Genomic DNA, 25924 nt, shown 5'->3' on the forward strand with positions numbered 1-25924 from the left:
AGAAGCTCCCAAACGGACGCGGCGGCTCCGGGCGGACGCAGGGTCGCGCCAAGGGCCTAAGGGACGCACAGGCGGGCAGCCGCCCCGGAAAGCTCGGGCGCCTCCCGGGCAGAGGCCGCCGACTCTCGCCTACAGCGCGGGAGGGGCGGGGGCGCAGAGGCGGGAGGCGCCGTCGGGGCCCTCCCCTTGCCCCGCCTCCTGGTCAGCGCCCTTGGCCGGGGCGCGTTGTTGGTTTCGGGTTGTCAGGCAGCGCGGCGGCGGCGGCGGCGGCGGTGGCGGCGGCGGCGCAGGAAGGCTGCGAGGGACCCCACGGCGGCCGTGGGGGTGCGGCTCGGCCATGCCCGCTGTCGCGACCTGAGCCCCTCCATCCGCCGCAAGCATGAAGGACAGCGGGGACTCCAAGGACCAGCAGCTCATGGTGAGACCCCGACAACCTCCTCCCCGCCCCCATTCATAGCAACCCCCCACCCCAGAAACCCAGCCTCTGAGTTGGCCACGGTCACAGCAGTCCTGTCTCCTCACCCCGACTAAGGTCAGGGATGGGACTGTCCAGAGCAACTTTCCCCAAGTCCTGGATGTCAAGAAGGAAGGTATCCTGGCCATCGTGCTGAAAAGTCAGCCTAGCTTCAACCTCACTCCCCCCTTAAACCTTCCCACCAGGGGACCCCCCTCCCATCCCTAAAGCTTGTGTAGATGGGTCTCTGGGGTGAGACTGCTCTCTGATCTAGAAAAGCCAGGGGGGCAGGGAGAGCCAGAGCTCCCTGAGCCAGAGCTACCCTGGCGCTGTGGGGTTGAGAGTTTAAAGGGATTGGGAATCACAGATGGGCAGACAGGAGCCCAGGGAGCCAGAGTTGCTGGCATGGGGTTGAGAACAGCTGGTTACTGGGTTTCAACACAGATGCTGCCCGTTATTCCAGAGAAGTGTTAGAAACAACCAAGGTGCAGCCCCTCCCTGAGCTCTGGGGGCTGGGACAGATGAAGGGGTGTGAGTGGGGTTCTCTGGGGCAAGTAGAGACTGAAGACAGACCCCCTGGGGACGCCTGGGTGGCTCAATCGGTGAAGGATCTGACTCTTGATCTCAGCCCTTTGTCTTGATCTCACAGTCGTGAGTTCAAGCCCCACATTGGGCTCCATGTTTGTCCCAGCACAGGACAGGGATGGCAGGTCCTCTCTCTCCCACCTGTGGGGTTGGGCCCAGGAGGCCGGTAAAGATGATCTGACAGTCCACAGAGGTCCCTCAGAGAGCGATGTTCTTACCTGGTATGAGGGTCCATCAGTGATGCCCATACTTCCAGCAGGCATTTCCCCTTGGTCTGCAAAAGAAATGCACCCCCTTGTTCTTTGGGGAGACCTATGCCCAGGATGAAGACCCACCAGCTCTTACCAGCTGGAGAATGGAGAGAGGCGGGAGCACCTCTCCTCTACCTGTGCCGCGTAGGAATGCAGTCAAGGGTTGTTAGGAAGTCCAGGTGCAGCCCCGTCCTGCCTCCAGCCAGGCCTGCAGCTTCAGGAGCCGTGCATCACTCACAGATGCACACACAGGCTGTTCCAGTGCCAAGTCTCCAAGTTCAAAGCCCTGGGGAGCTGCAAGTGCTTAATTTGGGCGTGTGACTGATGCAGGCTGGAGAAGCAGACCACTCTCTCCCCTGAGACTCTCCCCGAGGCCCGGCTCCTTGGGGAAATTCATACACTCAGAGGGAGCCCGTATGCCGTGGACCTGCTCCCCTCCACCTGGGCGGTGGCCTTGAACTGCTGAGTTTTCCTTAAGACCAAGGATGCCTGGGATGGTCACACAGGGGAGAACCCAGGAGCCTTGCCCAGGGGAATCCTGGGGTCCTCTCATGCTTCTGTCTGACCATCCTGGCCCTTGTCTTCTAATCTCAGGGTGTGGCTTTCCCTTCCAGGTGGCACTCCGGGTCCGGCCCATCAGCGTGGCAGAGCTGGAGGAAGGAGCCACCCTCATAGCCCATAAAGTGGACGAGCAGGTACACGGGGCTGTGGCCGGGAGCCACAGGGGGCACAGAGCTGTGCTCACATGTGGCAGGGTGGGCATCTGCTTACGGGGTGGGGGCAGGAAGGGTCCCCGTGGCTTGCAGCATCCCCCTCCCTCCATCCACCGAGCTCTGTTGTGTCGCTGATGACATTGTCAAGGAAGCCAGGGTTCTTCTTCCCAGAAGCCTTCCCAGATTGATCCAAGGAGAGCCGAAAGCTTCCCTTGCATGGGTGGGTCCTGAGCTCTCCAGTCCAGCCCTTAAAGTGCCACATACCTTCCATGTACCTGTGACAGGATGTGCCCCACTTAGCAGGTCAGCTCCACATGGAGCATGTCTGCTGCCCACGGAGCACATATCTCTGAGGTCTAGAGCTAGAGCCTAACTCTGGTTCAGATTTTGCAAAGACTGCTGGTGTTCTGTAAAGTCTTAGGGTGTCCGTTTGCTCTGTTGGTCCTAGAGTCACCGTGATGTGGTGGGCAGGGCGAGTCCCGCCCCCATCTGTGCAGGGGGCAAATACGTACCAAGTGTCCCCAGCACCTGGGGTGGGGGGGGGCAGCGCACAGATCTGGAGACCACAATGAGCAGAAGAGACCCCACCCTCGCCTCCGGTACCTTCCTGGTCGCACAGGAGACAAAGCACTAATCAAAGCATTAACCCCAGCAAGGGCTGCAGAGAAACGTGTGGCGCTGAGAGGGGTTGAGTCAGCACAGGTCAGGGAGGGTTCCCTTAGGAGGTGGCGCTTGAGGTAAAGCAAGAGAGGAGACGGGTACTTTGGGGGCTCACGGAGGGAGACCCTTCAACCAAAGGGCCTGGCAGGTGCAAAGGCCAAGGGTGACAGAAGAGGCCCAGGTGGATCTAGCAGGAGGGAGAGGGCCGAGAGGTGTGAGGTGAGGCGGGGGACGTGGCAGGGGCCAGACTGCACACGCTTGGACCATGGCCAGGATGACTGTCAGGGTCAGCAGTGAGGACGCAGGTGCTGGGGTGCGGGTGGGCACAGTGGTGGGGACAGCTTGGTGGCTGCTGCTGTTGGCTTCTCCTGAGTGTCAGGGCTCATCAAGATAGCAAGGTATGCCGGTGAGTCCGAGAAGTCCACGGGCATTGCCTCATGCAGTGAAGGGCACGCGGGAGCACCTGCTGGGCCCAGTGTGGGGCTGGAGGGCTGGACTCAGGGAGCCCAGGGGCAGTGAGAAGTGAGCTGGAGGCAGCCCGCCCACCTGCCCCTGGGCTCCCTGAGGGACAGGTGCCTCCTCCAGCCTCTTCCCTCAGCTCTCCTGGGCACCACAGAGCCTACTGGTGTCAGCCTTCCACTTTCTCTATTTTTTATTTTTTTTTTATTTTTTAAGATTCTTTTATTTGAGAAAAAGAGAGAGAGAGAAAGAGAGGGAGAGGGACAAGCAGACCCTGCGCTGAGCAGGGAGCCCACGTGAGGCTCAATCCCAGGACCCCGAGATCATGATCTGAGCTGAACCAAGAGTCGGACTTGTAACCGACTGAGCCGTCCGGGCGCCCCCCTCCACTCACTCTCAGGAAGGGGGAGCCTTCCTCAGAGACCTCGGAGAAAGCCAGGGGTGACTGCAAGGACCCTAGCTGTCCGGGTAGGCTGGGCAGGAGTAGGGGCAAACACACCTGACATCACACAGGATGGGCTGTGCCGTCGCTAACTGGGTGGCCTTGGACGGGTTGTTTCTTGGAGCCTCAGCCGCCTTGCCCATAAGTGGGGGTGGCAACCGTAATGCCCTCTGAAGAGCGTCTTTGCGGGCTCATGTGTGCTCAGCGCTTTCCCAGTGCCCGGCACACGGTAGGAGTTTAATAGTTGTAAGTGGGCATCTTCAGCTAGTGACTGAAAGCTCCCCAGAGCTGCTGCGTTGGCCGACAAGAGGGGCCAGCCTGATGAGCCAGAAGCCTTCCAGGCAAGGACCACTCCCCATCTGTCCAGTTTGTCCCCAAGAATATCAGGTCCTCAGGGCGGGGACAATAATGACTCTCTTCCTCCGCTGCTTCTGGCTCTCGGCCGGCGCGGGGGCTGAGAGGTATTAACTGATGTTGATAGAAATGCTCTGGTCTGGGGTACAGCCCACTGGGTGCCCACACATGCCAAACAGTGGCTCCTTTCTGTCCCTACAAGTGGAGAGGGAGGGTCTGGGCTGATCTGGCCCAGCTGTGTCTCTGAGAAGGTTCTGGACTGGGCAGTCCTAACAGGGCTGCTTCTTTGTCCGCTGAGAGTGGCAGGGCGGGTCGTCTGAGCGGCGTGGGCTCAGGGCTACCAGCATAGCCTGTGGGACAGTGCTGGGCTTGTGGCCTCGAGTGCCTTCTGTCCCCAGTGGGTTCAAAGATGGCTGTTCTGGCCCACATTTTTGGAGCAGCCACAGCAGTTGGCAGGCTGGGAACCTCCTAACACCCCCATCTGTCAGCTGACAGAGAAGGCCCTCACCAGTAGGAGGTGAGACACAGGAGCCCAAGAAGCAGAACGGACAGCCTACTTCCCTCGAATCCCATTCTGACCTGTCTGCCACCCCTAGACCTCTGTCCTTCACCAGCGACCCCCCCCCCCAGTTTGTCTGCAAACCTGGCCCTCCTGGCGTGCACCCCCGGCCCTGATGGAGGTGGGGGATACAGGCTGTTAGCCTCGCTGACGGGCCAGCTGGTGGGTTAGTGCTGCTCCTTCCTCCTGAGGTCTGGAGCCTGGAGGGCCAGCGCGGTGACTTAAAGAGTATCCCAGGACACCACGGCCTTGGAGTCTCTTCCTGGGACAGACGCAGGAGGGTCCAAGTGGCCTCACAGCAATCAGCATCTTCTAAAGCAGACGGGGTTGGAACCAAGAGTTGCTCTGTCCGCACTTCTTTCCTTCGCCCCCTTCCTCGTGGCCGTCGTGGCCCGGGTGGCTCAGTGCCACAGAAAGCCTCCCAACCCAGCTTCTTCTGGCCTCCAGCTCTGGGCTCTGCCTCTTGTCTCGGTTGGGTGAACCGGTTACTTTTCCCCTGCTGGCGCCGTCGCAGGCCTGGGAGTGAGAAAGGCAAAGTGTCCCCCAGGAACAGAGGCTGATGTGCCTGGATTCTGGGGAAGTTGGAGGGCACACGTTTGTAAAGGGGGTGGTCTGGGTGCCTTGGCGGACTTGTGGTCTGAAGCCCCCCTCTCCATCCAGGACCAAAATCAGATGATCTTTTTTTGGCAGTTTTTGGAGGCTAATGTAGGCTCAGTGCTTCCAAGTGCCTGGCATATAGTAGGGGCTTAATAGATGTTAGTTTATTTAAGGACTGAGGTACAGGATGGCTTCGAGCCTAGAGGTGAGTGACACTCGGCCCACCTCCTGCTTCCTCTCTCCCGAGTCAGGGGGTGAAATGGTCACCTCCCCACCCGTGTGTTCTGGGAAGCCTGTGGCCAGCGCCTGAGCCTGGACTGCACCTGACATCAGACCCCTCGGGGACGCCATCCATGACCGCAAAGGGAGGGCAGGTGCAGACCCAGAGGCTGCGGGGGAGGGGGGCGCGTCTAGAAGTTCCCGGGTAGAAGCAGCTCCATTCTTCCCTCCCACGCCCCGCCCCGCCCCCAACCCGGCCCACTGCCTGCTGACCCTCCTCCCAGCTTTCCAGGCTGTTTACCTACAGGATTTAAGTCACCTGACAACAAGCATAATCCCGTAGTTAGCCATTGTCTGCTCCAAGTCCCACTGTCGCCCCTGGGCTCCTGGGGTCCCATCTGAGGAGCTGTGCCTGGGGTCCCCAGGCCCTGGCAGACCTCCAGCCTCTTTGTTCTCAACAAAAGACAGGGTAAGAAGAGCCCTGCCCAAGGGCTGTTGGGAGGCTTTCTGGAGCTAGTGAGAGGGAGAAACCCAGCCACACACACAGCTCCCATGAAAGAGAAAGAAAGCATAGGGTGGGGTGACAGGTGCCGAGCGTCAGACATGAGTACCCCGGGGGGGGGACGGTGGGGGGCAACCCACCTTCACCCCGCTTCCCCACGCACCCACCCTCTGGAGGCTTCTCGGCCAGCCCATCGCCCCCGAAAAGCTGAGCCTGGCAGGAAGTGACAGGGAAGGGATCCAAGGGCTCCCTGCCGTGGGCCGCCCCCTGCCCAGCCCTTCCCTAGCACCCCCCCACCCTTCCCTGCCCCGGCCCACCACTTATTCACTTTCTCCCATTCTGGATACTTCCTATAAATGGAATTCCGCACTCCATGGTCCTTCATGTTTGACTCCAGTCACTGAGCAGCATGTTTTCAATGGGGTGGGGGTCCCTACTTCTTGGCTACTGTGAATATGACTGTCCGAACGTAAGGATCCCCAAACCTCGTGATTGGGTGGGTGCGAGGCAGGTTCTAGTTCAAAAGGCAGATCCGTGTGGCCCCAATTCCCCCAGAGATGCTCATTTGGTGAATCTGCGTGGTGCTGGGAGTCGGCCTCTCCCACACTCCTGGGGGGTCTCCGATGAAGGTGTCTGCAGAGACACAGCCCCATCTGCAACCTCGAGGCCATGCCTCCCCTCCTGCTGGGCCTCAGAGCCCTCGGAGTCCTGGAGGCCTGTGGGGGCCTGGCCAGGTACAGCTCTGTGCTAAGCGCTGCTGGGCCTTGGTGGCTTTATGAGCTCAGCAGGCTCCCGTCTGGTCCTTTCCAGTGAGCCTGAAGGGGACACCTTTCTTGGGATCAGAGTCTCCAATTCTTGAGCACTCGTGGGCGAGCACATTTACAGTTAGAGATATGACCGGCAACAAATTCTCCTTCTTAAAGAAAAAGCAAACAAAAACCCGGAAGCAGCCTCACAGGGGTGACCCCCACCGGGAGTCAGGCTTTCATCGGGCTCTGCCTCGTTTCCACCCTGAGGATAAAGGGGCTCCTGCAGGCTCCCTGGACCGGAGATGGAATTTCTGAGACCTGGGCCTTTCCAGATACTCATTCTCCACTGGCGCTTCCTGAGTAGGCTGGCAGGGTTGGTGTGATTTCTTTTTTCAAGGCAACGGCCCTGTTGGCCCTCCCTGACTTCCAACTGGGAAGAACGTGGGACCCAGAGAAGAGATGCAGTTTCCTCAAGGTCACACAGCATTGTTGACCCTAAACCCAACATGGGGCACCCTTTTCCTTGGAGATCTTCCCTGCCATCCCTGGAGGCTCCAGGAGGAATGATCTGGGTTGGAGGGTGTCAACTGGGGGCGATTTTGTCCTCCAGAGGGCATCTGGCAATGCCATACCGGGGAGCGAGGCATGTCACTGGCCTCTGATGGCCGGTGACACTGCTAAGCCGCCTGCCGTGCACAGGACAGGTCCCCTCACTGGCCCGGAGTGCCAGTAGTGCCAAGACTGAGCCACCCTGGCCTCAAAGGTCTCGACCTTTGCAAGCCAAGAAGAAGCCAGTGGAAAGTGCAAAGCTGATCAGAGCGCCAGCAGCTTACACGGCTGTGGCATGTAACAGGAAGAACGGTTAGGCTTTGTTCGGGGTATTTCTCACCTAGGAGATGCTGGGGAGGAGCCTGTCCGTCAGGGGCATAGAGTTTACAGATGCCCTCCCCCCCTGAGGCACCCTACATCCCTCTGGATCTCAGATCTCGGATCTCAGATCTCGGGTTTCCGGGCTTAAAGTCTGGAACTATGGAAACGTCAAAATCTGCACTGAATGAAGAACCGGTCTGAGAGGGAGGCCGGGGAGGGGGGGCGCTCTGCTGAGTCAGGAGGCCTGGCCCTTGGGGGCAGAGCCCACCTTCCCTGGTCCTGGCCCTGCCCCCTGCCCGCTGGCCAGCCTGGGGAGGCCCCTGTGTATAGGGTGCGGTCCAGTCCCCACTAGATCCCCTCCCCCAGTCCCTGCTGAAGCCTCCCAGGGGCAGGTGGCCAGCATGCGGGGGCGTGAACATTTATGATGCTGGGACTGTGAAAGAGAGCCCCCCCACCCCCGTGCTGAGTCCACCACCTGGGGGCTGGGGGAGTGGCCTCTCGAGGCCCCGCCCCCTCAGGTGCCGACAAGCCCCTCCCCCAGCAGGTGCTCCTGCCTTGGGTATTGTAGGGTTTGCGAGGCTGACATAACCAAATACCACAGACTTGGCGACTTTAACCACAGACATAGATTTTTCGACCATCCTGGAGGCCAGAAGTCTGGAGGGTCAGCTCCTTCCGAGGGTCCTGAGGGAAGGGTCCATCCAGGATCTCTCCTTGGCTTGCAGTTGGTTCTCGGGGCCCTATGGCTCTTCAGGTCCTCTTCCTTTGATGCGTGTCTGTATCCACACTTCACCTTTCCAGAAGGACACCGGGGTCATTCCAGATTTAGGGCCGACGCCACTCCAGTGTGACCTCGTCTTACCTTCGGTATCTCAGCAATGACCCTGCTTCCAAATAAAGTCACACTTTGAGGTTCTGGGGGGTTAGGACCTCAACATTTGAATTTGGGAAGGACACGGTTCACCCCATACCAGGTGCACATTGGCCCAGCGAGGCTGCTTTTGGTTCGCTCATCTGCTCGGGAGGCAGGGGTGGCCGCCTGGGTGATGGGAGCCTGGGTTCTGGGAGCAGACAGCTCTCAGTCTGGCCCGCTCTCTGCTTGGCTGTGCAGTTTTGGGGCATTAATGGTGCGATTCTCATTACACTGGAGGGATCTTGGAGTGTCTGGGGGAAATGTGTGCAAAGCACTTAGCAAGGCGCCTGGTACACACAGAGCTCCCCCAAAGGCCGCTTTATTCGGAAACATTCCCCGGGCGCACGCGGGGCGCCGGCCAGGATGACATTTAGGGGGTGCATTGGAGGCTACACAGGGGCCGGGGACAGCATGTGCTCCCAGAGGGGGCCCAGACAGCTCACCCCTATGGCCATCTTGGGCCCGTGCTCTGGAGATTCCGGGAGTGAGAACAGGAGGGAAAGTCCCTGAGCTCTCCCCCCAACCCTGCATTTTCACAAGATCCGCCCCCTCCCCGGAGATTCGGAGCTGAGAACTGCTGCCCACCGCCTGCCTCTCACCCCCGGCCTTGCTCACACTTTTCTCTAGAATGTTCCCCTCACCTCACATCTGTCTGCCAACCCCTGCTGATCCTTTAAGACTTGGTGCTGGCACCGCCTCCTCCAGAAAACCTTCCTATAGTGCTTCCTGCAGAGTCAGATGTGGGGAAACTTCATCTCACTTTCTCTCTCCCTGGGCCTCGCTTACTGGCTCGTACCTAGAAGCTTCCCCTGCCCTGCACGCCCTCTGCTGCTCTCTGGGGTGGCAGCCCAGAGCCCCCTCCACCCAACCCTCCCTGGCTCAGCTCCAGTTCACCTGGCTGAGGGGCACAAGGCCCTCATTGTATGGTAGGGTGGACAGGGATGGGGGTGATGCTCGGGAGGTGGGGCGTGGGCTGGGGACCCAGGCAGATGGAGACCCAGACAAAGACCTCTTTAAGAGGGGTCACGGCAGCTGTGCGGACAGTGTACTGATTCAGGAGCCTGGATATCAAAGGAGCCCAATGTCCAGGGTGCCATGAACTTGGCAGTGCATGGAGGTTGTTTGAAGGTGATCCGAGGTGATGAGCATTGGTGTGGCTGCTCACCCTCCCCTGCACCCAAGGTCCCCAGAGGGCCCCCCCAGCTGCCAGCCCTGCCCGCGTCAGCAGGAGCGCTGGCGCCCGAGGGGTGAGAGCTGGATTGGCTGGTCAGGCTCCTGTTGCATCCCACCGGGACCCGTGCCAGGGGACTCGGAGGCAGCGTTATCTTCGTTGGGGTCTGAAACTTAATCAGGGCTTATGCTGCTGGCTTTAGGGCCAGAGACAGGAACTGGATCCTGGAGGAGGCTGATAGGGCACTGGGGCTGCAGCCCTGAGGCAGTGGCGGGGACAGGTGGGCACGCCAGCTGACAGCGGCAGGCCTAGATGCCCTGCACTCAGCTCACCACGGCCACCCAGCCTCTGGCAAGCAGTGAGGGGGCCCAGTGGGTGGCCTTATTCTTTCCCTGCACGAAGCCCCTACCCAGCCATCTGGAGCCGTGCCCCCTAACCGGTTTACCTAAATTACCAGGTTGGACGAGACTTCCGGGTGAAACTCCTGGGGCCAGGCCTCCTGGGGCGAGGCCTTACCCCTTCTCTCTTCCCTTTTCTATGAGAATCCCTGGAGTGGGCTCTGCTGGGACCCCCGAGGGTCTTAGACCCCTCTACATGCAGCGAGCACGAGTGTGCACCTACTGCACACATGCAAGTCATGAAGGAGGGGACTAGACATCGGCACACACCAAGCGCCGAGAGGAGTCGGTGGGAGTCCCAGACTGAGACCCTGTCCAAGGGGTGTACCTCTTGCTTGAAAGGGGTGCATCAGAGGGATCCGCTGTGGCTCTCCCACCCCACAGAGCCGGGCGGGGCTCCAGGCTGGCCTCCTGCTGCCTCGCCGTCCGTCAGTCCCCTCTGTCCCTCAGGGTGACTGCCCCCCATGCCTTGTCTGTACTCAAGCCCTTTACAGGGCTGTCCCTGGCCCCTGCTCCTCAGTCGCTGTCTGTGCCACCTGGGGTGATGCTGGGACAGCACATCCTCCTCAATGCCTGGCCCTCTTCTAGGACTCAGTTTGCCTCTTGGGTCAGCATCTCATCTCCAGAGTCAGATTAGGTAGGGACAATGCACACAGTGGGTGCTGACGCCACACCTGGGTGGGGGCACACCCTCCTACTGCCACACCCACCACGCACGGCCCCAGAGGGAGCAGAGAGAGCAGAGGGTATGCGTGACAGCAGGTTCACAGTGGTGCACAGGGAGCCCAGGACCCAGACCGCCTGGACTCCCGGCCCCACTGTTTCTTAGCTATGTGACTTTGGGCCTCGGTGTCCCCAACTGGGGATAATGAATTCCTGTGAAAGGCCTCCATGAAGATGAGCTATCATTATCACGTATCTGGAGGAGGGTCTGGGTGTGAAGACACCCACTCCCTCTGTCCTTACCCCCTGCGCTCCCTCTGGGAGTGGAGGGCACCATGAGGCCATCACGATGGCTGCGACCACCGTTCGGCCCTGGAGCACAGCTGAGATTTGATTTGCCCTCGCTGTCCATCATGAGCCCAGGTGCTCCCCAACACAGAGCTGCCTCTCTGGGGGCATCCCGATGGGACGGCTGGGGCGGAGAACAGGGACCCGACCTGGAGGCTCAGCTCCCGAGGGGACTTGGGCAGGCGCAGAGCCTGTGGCATCCTGGTGGCCCCCTCCAGGGGGTGGGGTGGCCCGTCACCCGCATCACCGCCGCTGTCCCTCCTCACTTCCCTGTGAATGAAGACCCTTGGGCATTTAATATATGCCCGGTGTTGTGCCCACACACACCACACACGTTATCTCACGGGCTCTTCATAGCCCGCGGGCAGACAATACTCCTGTCCCATCCTGCGGAGGAGAAGACCCAGGCCCAGGCAGGTTAAAAGGGTCACACAAGGCCACTCTGCTAACAAGAGTACAATGGGTCAGGCGTGCCTTGCCCTGACTTAGCTCTCCCACCTTGTCCTAAATCCCCCCGACTCCAGCCCTCCCGCGCCTCTTTGAACACCTTCTAGCCTTTTCACCCATCTGGGCACTGTCTCTCCCCACAACTTCCCCAGGCCAAGAACCTCGGGCCAAGGCCCAGCCTCCTTCCGCTGTACTTTCCCTCAGTCCGGGACCAGGCTCAGCACACCCAGGACCCCTGAGGCCAAGGGAGGGGCAGAATGGAGCTGGACGTGGAGCAGGCTTCGAGTTTGTTCTGGAAAATGGGTCCCTTGATCCTCCTTGGAGCACAGGAAGAGCCTGGGGAAGTGCTGTGCGTCTCCTTCCAGCCCCACACACAAGCACAGGGAGCCAGAGGCCCCCACTCCGCAGGGAGGGGAACCCAGGATGGCCAACCTGTTCCATCATCCTACCTTCCGACCCCCGGCCCCTCCTTCCATCCACAGCTCAGGCTCAAGGCTGCAGGGGCCTTGATAAGTCGCCCCGAGCGCAGCCCACTTTCCTCGCCCCTGCCAGCCCCCAGTCAGTGGCTCTCTGCTCCACCCCTGGGTCTACCCACTGGCGGAGGCTGGGGTACAGACTTTGAACCCAGGTCCCAGGTTTTCAGTCCCAGTCCCCCTGCTTGCTGGTATGTGAGCTCGAACAAGTGACTTCTTGGGGCCTCGATCTCTTCACCTGTCAAGTGGGAACAATCATGGGCCTTACCACCTGGCCTTGGAGTGGGGGTTAAGTGAGTCCATGTGTCGAAAGTGCTTACAGCAGGTCCTGACACACAGTAAATGCGTCATAAATGCAAGCCATTGGTACTGTTCCTGCCCCTCTGGTAGAGGTGCACAGGGCATGGTGTTGCCTTTAGAGGGAGGCCCCCCCCAGGTCTGTGGCCTGGGGTCCCTGGCACTCTTGGCTCCTGTAGGGCATTGTCAGTTGATAGGGAGGCTTCCCTGTGGGGTGTCCAGAGCCAAGCCCCCAGATCAGACACCCCGGCGGAGCTGACGGGGTAGGGCTGGGCCTGAGGCTCGGGGGCCTGCGGCTGCTTAGCTTGCCCCATGTCCTGGGTGAGGAGAGCTGAGGCCAGAGTTGACATCGGTGTGGGCCTCTGGCCCCGTGGTGACTGCCAGACGCCCCCCCGCTCGGGGACTTTTGCAGATGGTGGTTCTCATGGACCCGATGGAGGACCCCGACGACGTCCTGCGGGCACACCGTTCCCGGGAGAAGTCCTACCTGTTTGACGTGGCCTTTGACTTCACTGCCACCCAGGTGGGGGAGGGCCTGGCCCTAGGGACATGCAGGAGCCCCTCTCCAACCTTTGAACCCCACCCTGAGGAGACAGCCCTTGGGGGACCCTGCCACTGACTCTCAGCCCTCCCTCCGCCGCGAGCTCGCTGGCTTTCCCCTCTACCACATCCTCATGCATGCAAATGTGCCTATATGGCTTACACCCAGCCTCTTGCACGGGCACACCCGAGTCAGTGGGCAGATGCTATCCGTGTGGAACACCCCCAGGCTGGCCCCCATGGGAGCTGGAGGAGAGCACGCGAAGCCCATCTGGTGTGGGGAGGAGTCTCGGGGAAGCTGACACCCTCCCAGGGACCCCCGTCTTCCCCATCTGAGGGGTGCTCCTAGGAGCAGATGTGATGCGTCCTCGGGGCGGGGGGCTGGGAGCCAGTTGTGGGGGCAAGTGTCTCAGGTGTCCTGAGCTCTTTTTAGGCTGGTGGGTGTCCCCCATGGGGCGAAAGCAGAGACCTCCCAGCCCCCATTCCTTGCCCCTACTCCTCGGGCTGAGAGTCCCAGAGACAGAAGCTGCTTATGCTGGGGGCCAGGACGGCCGGTGGGCATGTGTGCTCCGCCCCACGTGTACCTGAGGCCCCTGACGGGTCTACGTTTCCCGGCAGGAGACGGTCTATCAGGCCACTACCAAGAGCCTCATCGATGGCGTCATCTCTGGCTACAATGCCACTGTCTTCGCTTATGGCCCCACAGGTGACGGAGGGGCCAAGACCATGGGATGGGACGGTATGCCCCATTTGTCCCCCTGGAGCAACAGGCCCCTGACCCTCCATCAGAGAGAACTGCTCTGGTCCCAGCTGAGGCCAGCTGGCCCCAGCGGCCCCATCACCAGCCAAGAACGCCATCCTCCCTGCCCCCTCCCTCCTTGGCCATTTGGGAGGTACCCAGCCTTGAGGCTAGACCTAGGTGTGCCCGGAGCTCCTGTCCAGCAAAGCCGGGATTCTCGCCCCCACCCTGCTCACCCTCCACCGTGTTCTGCCCCAGGCTGTGGGAAAACCTACACCATGCTGGGCACAGACCACGAGCCTGGCATCTACGTTCGGACCCTCAATGACCTCTTCCGTGCCATTGAGGAGACCAGCAACGACATGGAGTATGAGGTGTCCATGTCCTACCTGGAGGTGAGCCTCCCCTGACCGCAGCGTAGGCAAGAAGCCCCTGGGACAGCTGCACACACGTTGTTGGTCCCACTCTGCAAAAATCTGAGGCTCAGAGAGGTTACACTAGGCCAACATCACACAGTAAGTGAGGGGCAGGGATTCAAATTCAGGACCCCAGACCTTGAAAGCCAAGCTCTGCCTATTTTGCCATACTTCAAAGTACCCTTGACCCTGAGCAAAGACCTCGGCCACCCTCCCAAACGGCTCAGCGCGTAGCTATCCTCAAAGGCCCCTTCCTGAAAGCTGTGTCTGCCCTGCCCCGCCACCTCCAGGCATGCTGTGGGCATGGGTACAGGTGAGTCCTGCATGCGTGCACAGGCCTGAACCTGCCAGCCTTTGATCCCCAGCCTTGGCCCCCAGCGCCCACCCCGTGGGAGCGCTCCCGCCAGGCAGCAAGGAGGCATCAGCGGTAGGAGTGTGCAGAGGCCGGAAGAGGCAGAAGAGCCAGTGGGCTCCGTGCCACCTGGCTCCTGGCTGCCCCCGCTCCGTCCGGGAGCTGATAATCTCCTGGGTGACAGCTCAGGAAGGGCAGTGAGGCGTTGCTGCTAGCCACACTGCTGCAGCCAGCACGGCATTGACTCAGCCAGCAAGATGCCCTTGTGGGGGGCGGTGTAGCGTAAGGGTTGCCTAGCAACAAGCAGGGCTGGCCATCCGTCAGGTCCCTATCTTCTGCCCAGTGCCCAGCCCTCCTGCAAAGGGAATCCACTTGGTTCTGAAGCTTTCTGTATCCCAAGTTCTGGCAGCCCAGTATGTCCCCGTGGATGCTGAAGCCCTGTTACCCCCGCCCGATAGAAAGGAGGGGGTCTTTCTCCTTAACCAGAGTTTCCCTAAGAGGAGTCTGGAGCTCCCAGGCTGGGGCTCAGGATGTGGGAGCTCCTGTCCCCGTCTTGCTTGGGAGCGATGGGGAATCTGGTCCCTGTCTGGACCTCCTGCCCTTAGTTTCCCCGTCACACCTGTCCCCCGCCCCTCCCCCACTGGCACCATCAGATCTACAATGAGATGATCCGGGACCTGCTGAACCCCGCCCTGGGGTACCTAGAGCTGAGGGAGGACTCCAAAGGGGTGATCCAGGTGGCTGGAATCACCGAGGTCTCCACTATCAACGCCAAAGAGGCAAGTCTTGCACAGCCAGCGGGGCGGTGGGGAGGGCCGTTCACTCCTGTGGGGCAGGAGGGGACAGAGGACAGCAGGCAGGGAGCCGCTGCCCGCTCGGCTGGGGCTGGAGCTGGGGCAGACACAGAGAGTCCCGTATCCAAGCAGGGGGTTCTCACCTGCCTCCGTGCCCCTGGCTGCGCTCATCTTGGGGGGACGAATGAGGCAACCGGCCTCCAGACTGCCCCTCACCCCACCTGGGCCCCTTCCCAACCTCCAAGATGCAGGATGTGGGGTCAACCCCACGGATCCCCAAGAGAGGCGTCCTCCCCACCCCCCCACCCCCCCACCCAGATCATGCAGCTGCTGATGAAGGGCAACCGGCAGAGGACCCAGGAGCCCACGGCTGCCAACCGGACGTCCTCCCGCTCCCACGCCGTGCTCCAGGTGGCCGTGCGCCAGCGCAGCCGGGTCAAGAACATCCTGCAGGAGGTGCGGCAGGGCCGCCTGTTCATGATCGACCTGGCTGGCTCTGAGCGCGCCTCCCAGGTGAGGTCAGCTCCCCCAGCACTGGGGAGAAGGGTTTCTGGGGGGCGGGGAGAGCGCAGGGATGCTGACCTCCCCGCGTCCGCAGGAGATCACGGGGGAGGCCATCCTCGGCAGGGTGGGGGTGAGGGGGCCCCCCTGGGTCAGGGACTGAGGAGTGTCCCAGAGGAGCATGACGGGAAGAGGGGGTGGGTATCGCAGCTCTCTGTGGGAAAGGGCGTGGGGTGAGCAGTGTTTCTCGGGGAAGGAGACGGGCTGCCCTGGAGGAGGCCCAGGCAGGTGAGAGTGACTGGGCCAGATGAGGAGCTGGGATGGGGGACACAGACGCCCCTGACTCCGGGGGGGGGGCCCTGCCTACCCCCTCGAGGAGAGAGAAAGGCCCATCACCATCTCTCAAAACATTTGTTCCTGACACTAAGCCCTGCTTCCCCGGCTCTATGGCCTCAGCCCCAATGTGTAGGCCCAGGTCCCCCTCCTTTAGGCAAATTGGGAGGTTTCACGGTCCCCCAAGGGGTGAGGCCGGGTGATGTCACTGCTAACAAATCCAGGGGACAGGCCAGTGGCCAGAGAGAATTAACAGGGTTTCATGTTCCAGCCTGTGAGACTGGGATTCAATGGGGCAGGGGTGTTCAAGAAGCACCCCCCTCTCCCCGGGGAGGGCCTGAGGCTTCTTGGAGGGACACAGCGGAGCAGCCAGAGAAAGGGCTGTCCCTGAGGCCCCAGCTTTGGAGGCCCAGGCCCAGGCAGCTCTGAGCAGAGCCTCCTCACCCTTGCCAGTGTCCCTGCAGGCCCAAGGGAAGGAGAGGAGCCCAGCACACTCACACGTGCACGCTAGTGCGCTCCCACACCCTTCCCCCTACACACTCACACACGCACACATTCTTTCTTCCACACACGCACCACACTCATTGCCTCACATTCTCTCTCTCTCACACACACACTTTCCTCATATTCTTTCCCTCACATTCTTTCTCTCTTCCCCCGCATCCCGAACACTTCCCACATATTCTCACACACACAGACACACACACACGCACTTCCCTCCTTCCCCTGAAGCCCAGGGCACGCTGTGGAGCCGCATGCCCGTGCCCACGCCAGCTCTCAGCTTGCCAGGGAGGCCTCAACCTCCTTCCACGTCATTCTTGGCACCGCGGGGCCAGCCCCTGAGGGAGACAAGGGCCAGGCTCTCAGCCCTCCTCAGAAGCAGTCCGCCACTCTCTTCAGAGGCCTTCCGGTTCTCTCGCCTTCTCGAACGCCCTGGATGACCCCAGGAGGAGGACGAGCCTCGGCCCTGGGTCACCCCCACGTTTCAGAGCCCAGAGGGAGGGGGAAGGGCTCGCGGCCCAGGGCGGTGGTGAAGCCTGTCCCCTGCCCCACAAGGCCGCTTCTGCCTCCGCTCCCCTCCCCAGACGCAGAACCGCGGGCAGCGCATGAAGGAGGGCGCCCACATCAACCGCTCCCTGCTGGCCCTGGGCAACTGCATCAACGCGCTGAGCGACAAAAGCAGCAACAAGTACATCAACTACCGCGACAGCAAGCTCACTCGGCTGCTGAAGGTAGCCCTGCGCCGCCCTCACCAGGGGGGCTGCCAGATGGGGCAGATCAAAAGACAGGCCACCAGGGGTGCCCGGGTGGCTCAGTCGGTTCAGGCCATGACCTGGGGGTCCTGGGATCGAGCCCCACATGGGGCTCCCTGCTGGGTGCGGGGCCTGCTTCTCCTTCTCCCTTGGTCCCTCCCCCACCAGCGCCGCTCGTGCTCTCTCCCTCCTTCCCTCTCTCTCAAATAAATAAATAAAATCTTTAAAAACACGTACAGACCACCCAGCTACGTGAGAATTTCAGATAACAAAATTTGTTTCAGTGTAAGTATATCCCATGCAACATTTGGGACATACTTATACTAAAAAAAAAAAAATCATTCATTGTTTATCTGACATTCAGATTTAACTGAGTAACCTGTATTTTACCTGGTGAACCCAGCCAGAGTGGGCAATAGGGAGGGAAAGGCGTTGCACCTGACCACCCTCGCACCAGGGCTGCAGGGCTGAGGGAACTATGAGCCACCTGGATTTGGGGTTCTGGTGGACATCAGCCTCAGGGCTCACAGGGTCTGCCATTTGGGGTCCACCCCTGGCTGGGCCTCACCCAACTCGCTCCTTTCTTCCCGAAGCAACCCCAGGCATGGGGGAAATACTGTTTCCATTTTTGAGCTTCCCAAGGGCCCATGGTAGTAAGTGCTGGAAGACAGTCTACGGTCCAGTGTCACCGGAGCCCACCCTCAGCGGGCCGCCATCCGTGTGCCCATAAGCTGGGAGGCGGGGACGGTGGCGCAAATGCTGCCACTTTTAAAAGCAGGGACTTCAAGTCGCTCTGTTGCTAATCGTGGGAGCCGAGGCTTCTCCCCACTCGCCTCTCCTGCATCCAGGGCTGTTCACAGGGAGCAAGGGAAGGGGTGGCCACAGGCCACATTCACCCGTCCTACAGTGCTCCCCGTTCCCCCATCCCTCACTGCAGCCGTAACAGCAGTGCCATCAGCTGTCAGAAATGGGGAGTCGGGGGGTTACTTGAGATGCCAGAGGGGATGGGACAGGGGGGAGCCCATAGGGCACCTTCCCACGCTGGTCCCCAGCCGTCACGGCGGCCGCCTTTCCTCGTTCTCTGGTATGAAAGGTGGGAAAGCGAAAGCCCGGAGGCCCTGACCGGGATCAGATACTTGAAATATTCAAATGGGAATTTGGAAAAGAAACCACAAGTGGGAAGAAGGAACAGAAGGAGGGGGGGGATATCTGGACCCAGGGGAGTCCGTGTGATGCTCGACACCAGCACCAGAGGGAATGCGTCTGTGAGGGTGCGTGTGACAGAGCGCGCGAGAGAGCACAGCCTGGGAGGGGCGGCAGGGTCCCGGGGAGGTGGTCGCTGGCTGACTGCAGCCCGCCCTCCCCGCCGTCAGGACTCCCTGGGCGGGAACAGCCGCACCGTGATGATCGCCCACATCAGTCCCGCCAGCAGCGCCTTTGAGGAGTCCCGGAATACCCTGACCTATGCCGGCCGGGCCAAGAACATCAAGACCAGGGTGAGGTCCTTTCCCGGCTGAGACTGAAGTCTGCCATCCCACACTCCACTCTCTCTGGAGCCGGCCACTGTGGCCCTGGCCTCCATCCCCAGATCCATGTGGCCCCAGGCCCTTCTCAACTCCTTCACTCTTCAAGCGAGGCCAGACTCCCCACGCTCCCATCTCGCGGTTTAGGGAAGCGAGACTGAAGGAAGTGAAGTGACTTTCCAGATGGGCACGGAGACCAGAAGTGGCCCCGGCTGGCTTCCAAACCCATGTAACGCCTTTTGGCAAAGGCGTTAGAGTCCCCGTCACCTGATGTAGGAAGCTTCTCTTGACCCGTGCAAGGGTGGGAACAGACACTCGCCAGATAGAACTTAGGAACCCTCCCGCAACACTGCCCTTTGCCAGCCACTGTCCCCGGGGCTTTGTGTGTTATTCCAGCCCTCCAAGAACTTCATGGGAGCAGGAGACATGTCCTTGAATAGTGACAGTTCAGAATATTAATATTCTGGCAAGTGAAGCCAGCAGTAGGTGCTGAGGCAGCGAGGAAATGGGGAAGTGGGGGAGGGCTGGTGGGACCTGGTGGAGCTCTTTGGGGACTGTCGGTGTGGCTGTGTGACAGTGGGACTCTGAGAGATGGGAAGGACACTCTAGAAGGAGGGGGTAGCAATAAGCGTAGAGGTTTCAAGAGCAGGAAGGAGAGCCGGAAGGAGATGGCATCTGATACAGCTGGAGACGACAGCACAGCTCCTCAACCAGAGCGGAATGTTCCTGGTGGAGCAGTGACGAAAGGAAAATTGAGAGAGGCGCCTGGGTGGCTCAGTCAGTTAAGCATCCAACTCTTGATTTCAGCTCAGGTCCTGATCTCATGGGTTGTGGGATCGAGCCCCGCCCTGGGCTCCCCGCTCAGCGTGGAGTCTACTTTAAGAGTCTCTCTCCCTCTCCCTGGGTTCCTCTCCTCGATCACGCACTCTCTCTCTATCTCTAAAATACATAAAATCTTTTTTAAAAAATGAAATTTGAGATAGTGGTGGGCCCAGGCAAAGGAATTAGAACATTCCTCCCGAGCAGTAGGGAGCCACTGAAGGTTGAAGAGCAGAAGCAGCAGCAGAAGTGTGGGTCCGGCAGAGGCATGGAGTGCGATAGGTTTAGGGGTTGGAAGCCAGGGGCACTGTGACTGTCACTAGGAAGACTAGGAGCAGAAAGAGAAAGAAGACCCTGCAGGCTGGCCCCAGCCTCTGGGGTGACTCTACCTGCTCTGCCCCCGCGGTGTGCTCCCCACAGGTGAAGCAGAACCTGCTCAACGTCTCCTACCACATCGCCCAGTACACCAGCATCATCGCAGACCTGCGGGGCGAGATCCAGAGGCTCAAGTGCAAGATCGATGAGCAGGGTGGGCGGGGCCAGGCCCAGGGCCGGCCGGAGCGGGGTGACATCCGCCACATCCAAGGTGTGTGCGTAGATCCGTGCTCCTGGGGGCCCATCTCGGGCAGCCCTCCCAGCCTGTCTCACATTGCTCACAAGGCACAGGGTCAGGTGGTGCCGGGTTCAAATCCAGACTCGAGCTTTTTCTGGGCCGGTAGCCTTGGGCTAATCATTCACCCGCCCTGAACCTTCTATTTCTCAAGCGTTGTATACAACAGTGGTCTCTGTTTCAGAGACTTAACATTGACTAAGAGTCGGTGAGATCACACGAGTGAGAGACATGTGAGCGCTTAGCTGTGTGTGTGGTGGGGGGGGGCACTCTCAGGGCCGTGAGGCTGTGCCCAGCATCACTGGAACGGGTACCATTCTCTTGTAGATTTGTGTATTTGCTATGGATGGTTTTCCCACAGATGGCAGTAAAGTGTCCAAAGGCCACCTTTTATAGTTGGCATAAAGGTTCTGTAAGGGCTAGTGGATGCCCAGGTCATACAAGGGACCTGGGGATCACCCGTGGACCACACCCAGAAGACTCAGTGTGGAAGTAAGGTGTAGGAGGAAGTAGTAATCTAGGAGATCTTTTGGGTGGTTTAGGAAGACAGAGATGAGGGAGAGCCCCATTCAGGCCCAGATTTGTCTGGCCTGACCCTCCCTCCTCCGCTGATTGCCTCTGCCCCCATCCTCCGGGCAGCCGAGGTCCAACTGCACAGCGGGCAGAGCGAGCAGGCCGAGATGGGACAGCTGCGGGAGCAGCTTATCAGCGCTTTCCAGGAGCAGATGGATGTGCGGAGACGCCTGCTGGAGCTGGAGAACCACGCCATGGAGGTCCAGATCGACACGTCCCGCCACCTGCTCACCATTGCCGGGTAAGCAGACCCTGCCCCGGGGCCGTCCAGGTCCCATCCCGGACCTGGACAGAGGGTTTGGGAGCTGTAGCTGCACACTGTGCCCCTGTGGTCTGACTCCCTTGTCTCCCTGGGGTGGGCTCACGGCAGCTGGGAGCACGAGAAGTCCCGCAGGGCGCTCAAATGGCGGGAGGAGCAGCGCAAGGAATCCTACACCAAGGACGACAGCGAGAAGGACTCCGACACGGGCGATGACCAGCCGGACACCCTGGAGCCCCCAGAGGTGGCCTCAGCCCGGGAGAGCATTGCCGCCCTGGTCGGGGAGCAGAAGAAGCTGCGGAAGCAGAAGGTGCCTGGGGGTGGGGGCAGGGGGGTGGTTTCAGAAGGGGCTGGGGGCGCGGTGCGGGAGGGCTCAGCCCTGGGAGCTCAGGCCTCAGATCTTCTGTGACCTCGCTCAATTCCCTCTTTGTGCTTTGCTTACTCATCTCTGAAATGGGAGTAGTCGTGGTGTGGTCCTTCGTGGGGATGTTGGGGATTAAATCAAAGCCTTTTGCATACCAAGGATTCAAATAATGGTGGTCAGTATTTTAATTAGGGCTTTCCAGGGATCTTGTCCTTCTGCTCTGGAGGGTACACCCAGACCAGGGCTTCAGGGCATGGTGATGAGCCCTGAGGACATCAGGTGGGCTGGAGTGGGGCAGATACCCACAGAGCTGATTGCAGAGGCAGGCTGTGGCCAGGGTGGCACAGAAGGTGGGCACAGAGGGGTCACTTAGGAGCCCTTGGTTTCAAGGGTCACTTGGTTTCAAGGCCCAAGACACAGCTTCGAGGGTTAGCCCCAGAACGGGGCTTCAGCCCAGAGGGAGCTCGGGGGCTGGAAGGGCGCGGACAGCTAGGAGGATGGGTTTGGGGGTGCAGGACCCGCCCCTCTCCTGGTGCTGACCCCCAGCCGCCCTCAGCTGGCGCTGGAGCAGCGCTGCCGAGAGCTGCGCGCGCGCGGCCGGCGCCTGGAGGAGACGCTGCCGCGGCGCATCGGCTCGGAGGAGCAGCGCGAGGTGCTCAGCCTGCTGTGCCGCGTGCACGAGCTCGAGGTGGAGAATACGGAGATGCAGTCGCACGCGCTGCTTCGGGACGGCGCCCTCCGCCACCGCCGCGAGGCCGTGCGCCGCCTGGAGCAGCACCGCAGCCTCTGCGACGAGATCATCCAAGGCCAGCGGCAGATCATCGAAGGTAGGCCCCGTGCGTCCCAGACCCCAGGGCCCCCCTCCACCCGGGGAGCCTCCCAGGGCACGCCCTGAGTCCTGCCCCTGCCCCGGCAGACTACAACCTGGCCGTCCCGCAGCACCTGGAGGAGCTGTACGAGGTGTACCTGCGGGAGCTGGAGGAGGGCAGCCTGGAGCGGGCCACCATCATGGACCGGGTGGCCTCCAGGGCCCTGCAGGTGGGAGTGCGGGCAAGCCTGGGCCTGGGCAGGAGCACCTGTACTGATGGAGGGATGGATGCCCCAGGCAAAACCTGCGGGTAGCTGGGGTGGGGATGGAACCAGGCTGGGCACCCCAAGGAGTTAGCTCCCCTTCCTTCTTATCCCACTCAAAGCTTTGCCTTGCCTGAGTAAGGTGCCCGTCCCAGGGCATTCTTCTCTGGCACTGGTCATTACCCAGAGTCTGAAGGTCAGGGTTGGCTATCTGAGCTATCCTAAATGGTCCCAGATGCCCTCCCAGGAGACCAGACCATCCAGCAGTGCCACTGGGGATGCCTAGCAGACCACAGTGTGTCTCTTGTGATCCGGAGCGCAAGCCCACTGCTCTCTCCAAATTCCTAAGCCCCGTTACAGCCCTGGTCACCTGGTGTGCCTGGCACCCCGTGCTGTGCCCTGGTCCGGTCCAGGACCAAGTCTTCTGACCACCCTCCCCCCCGCCCCCTTCCCTCCCCAGGACAGCTCCTTGCCCAAAATTACCCCAGCAGGAACTGCGCTGACACCAGAGTCTGACCCAGAGAGTGTGAAGACTCTGAGTTCTGAGGTTCAGCGCCTGCAGACCAGCATCCTGCCCCCGCTCGGCATGGACAGGTGAGGCCAGAGACCACCTCCGGCCAGTCCTGCCAGCTCGAGCCGCCACTTGCTGGGCTGTATCCCAGGGATGCCAACCCAGACTCGGGTTCCCTGGGGAAGATGGGGCAGGAACGAGAAAGGGAGGTAGTGGCACAAGTCTGGAGCCAGGACGCCTGGGTTCTCCCTTCACACAAATAGCTCTCCCCTGGGGTGGAGCCGGGACCTCAGTGGGACCAGCCAGGTCAATAGCCACCCACCCCCCTCTGCCAACCTCAGTGAAGCCAACCGCGTGTTCAAAGCCAGTCCCCGGGCCTGGCAGGTGAAGAGCTCCTCTGTGCCCACCCCGCCCCCCATCCAGATCGGTGGTCTGGTGACCCAGGAGGTGAGTACTGAGCACTCCTGACCCCCGGGTTCCACAACTTGGGGGGTGGGGTTGTGGCGGGGACACAAGGTACACACCCAAGGGTTGGGATGGAGGATCTCAAAATGACCCTCACTCCTGAGGTCCCGCTGTCTCTGCTGAAGAACACGAGGGGTCCCTGCTGGGTCTAAGGCCTTTCTCTTCTCAACCACCTCCCCCGTAGGCCCCCACTCAGGACAGCCTGGTCAGCCCGAGCAGCCGGATCAACTCTTCCCCCGACAGCAGTGAGAATCTGTCAGAGATCCCCTTGTCCTGCAAAGGTGTGCCCCCTGCCAGCCCTGTCAGCGTGAGCCCGGCATCATCTAAACCGTTCGGCTCACCCAGCCCTCCTGTCCTGCTGACTGCACCCACGCCTTAGTTGCCACCCAGTCTGGAAAGAGGCTCCTGTGCCCAGAGGGGATTAACCTCCTGCTCAAGGACACATGGAGCACTGAGGGCACAATCAGAAGTCAGAATGGGGCGTACGTGACAGTTAGGATCCTGCCCCCCCCCTCTTCCCACCCAGCAATAATTCTAAGAGCAAATACAGACAGGATCCCTACCCCCTAAGCCCATTTTCTCGATTAATCCTCACAGCAGCCCTGTGGGGTTAGTTTCGCCACCCCACATTCACAGATGAAGGTAAGGGTCCGAAACGTGCCCCAAGTTTCTTGAATAGCAAGCAAGTGGGAGTGCTGGAATTAGGACCCAGGCCCTCTGATCTGCCTTGGCTGGAGAAGGGGTGTGGGAGGGGGGAGATTATATGTGGTCTGGAGCTCAGGTTAGGTGCTCCTTCTGTCCCGCTCCAGAGAGGAAGGAGATCCTGACCGGTACCAAGTACATCTCTGTGAAGGCTGCTCGGCGGCGCTCTCGGGCTTTGGTCCCCGAGGGGCGCCACCTGCTGGCACCTGCCGGGGAGCGCAGGAGCCTGTCCCCGCACTCGCCCAGCGAGGCTGAGGATGTGCAGCCGCCCGGCCCTCTGGCCTGCAAGAGGCCGCCCAGCCCCACGCTGCAGCACGCTGCCAGTGAGGACAACCTGTCAAGCAGCACAGGCGAGGCCCCATCCCAGGCAGTCGGGCACAGTGGCGATGGCGCCGGGCCCTGGATGCGTGGCCAGAAGAAAAGCCCGGGCAAGAAACGGGAGGAGTCACTAGAGGCCAAGAGGAGGAAGCGGCGGTCCCGGTCCTTTGAGGTCACAGGGCAAGGGGTGAGACAAAAGACAAGGGATGGGGTGTCTGCATCCCTTCGTTGTGGATGGGGGCCTGGGGGCTCCTGCACCACCGTCCATGCCTCTGTCTCCCAGGCTGGCATAGGGGGTCAAGGGGGCTGGCATATAGGGCGGACCCTTGTAGCAATACCATACAGCTCTGACTCACCTCCCTGTTCTCCAACCAACACAGCTCTCCCGCCCCAAGACACACCTCCTGGGGCCCCGTCCCATGGAGAGCATCTCGGACCATAGGGTGCCAGTGTGCGGACACCCAGCACCTGGTATCCGGCATCTGGGGAAGGTCATGCTGCCTTTGGCCAAGGTCAAACTCCCTGCAAGCCAGAGCGCAGGTCAGTACCAGCAAGGGAGGGAATGGGAAAGGCGGCGGCCTTGGCCAGCCCAGGGAGAAGGCATGCTGAGCTCCCTGCTCAGAGGGCCACTCATTGCTGGAAACCAGGTTCTCACAGAATATTTGTGGGACTGGCATCTTGGGGTCGTGCCCCTAGGGAGTTCAAGGCCACTGGGTGACCAGAGAGGGCATGAGGAATTTCTAAACCCCTGCCCCTGCCCTTCCCCTGTCACAGGTCCTGGGGACTCCTCACTCCTCACTGTTCCCTCCAACGCAGCTGGTATTTCCCGACGGGCTGCCCGGGGGCCCCGCCTGGCTCACGGCACAAGCACCCATGGCAAAGACAGATGCTTCCGGCATACCTGAGGGGTATGGAACAGCCCTCCTGCCCCCAAGCCTGGTTGGGGTGGAGCCGAAAATGGGAGATGGCGGCTGGGCAGATGGGGGTCCCCTGCGAGCAGGAGCTCAGGAACCCAGAAGGCTGGGGATCCTGAGGCCCAGGAATTATGAGGGTGTCTGCCCAGCACCTCCATGCTTTCAGTGCCACTGGGGACGGGAGGCGAACTCAGGAGGCATGGCCAGAATGACAGGACTTCCTGGCCTCCCAGCTCTGGATAGAACCCTGTTGCCAAAACCCCGTAGAGACCTGTGGCCGGACTCAGCCTTGGAGATGGGGGTGGGGGGGTAAGGGAGCTGTTTGTGGGAGGGGCCCCTGGGCCCAGAGCTGGAGCAAGGAAGCCATCCTGGATGGCTGGGGAAGGAGCGGACCGTCCCTTGGCGCATACCGTGGCAGAGGAGGGAATCTGGTTTTGTTACCTGGCAGTGTAACAATAAAATCCCATGTGGGTCTTGACGGTTCTGTTGGAAATGAGACCTTGTATGGAATGTGGAGCGGCCAAGACTGATTAAGAGGCACCCCAACGCCATCCTCCTCCCTCCCTGACACCCCATCTCCTTCTGGCTGGCTACACAGATGCCTGAACACCTGGGGGAAAGGGGCTCTTCTCTACACTGTGCCCAGGACAGGTGGGCCCGACAAGGTCCGTTCATGCCCTGTCCCACCAGCCTTCACACCTGCCTCGGCTCCCTCCCATGAGAGCTCAGAGACCTCGGGAGGC

The 25924-nt window shown here is 60.8% G+C and overlaps 1 protein-coding gene across 1 annotated transcript; it reads left to right on the forward strand.

Annotated features, from left to right (window-relative positions):
• Positions 1-25674, forward strand: KIF19 (kinesin family member 19). The gene is made up of 20 exons (XM_082707726.1): positions 1-418; positions 1905-1985; positions 12537-12647; positions 13283-13370; positions 13662-13798; positions 14825-14950; positions 15284-15478; positions 16885-17031; positions 18426-18548; positions 19815-19980; positions 20644-20818; positions 20948-21146; positions 21757-22027; positions 22117-22238; positions 22732-22865; positions 23124-23229; positions 23432-23528; positions 24057-24454; positions 24648-24807; positions 25042-25674. The coding sequence occupies exons 1-20, from the start codon at positions 380-382 to the stop codon at positions 25170-25172; spliced, it is 3006 nt and encodes a 1001-aa protein (XP_082563852.1). The 5' UTR covers positions 1-379; the 3' UTR covers positions 25173-25674.
• The last annotated feature ends 250 nt before the right edge of the window (positions 25675-25924 follow it).

This window comes from Mustela nivalis, assembly GCF_964662115.1.
Source record: "Mustela nivalis genome assembly, chromosome: 17".
Classification (NCBI taxonomy): domain Eukaryota; kingdom Metazoa; phylum Chordata; class Mammalia; order Carnivora; family Mustelidae; genus Mustela; species Mustela nivalis.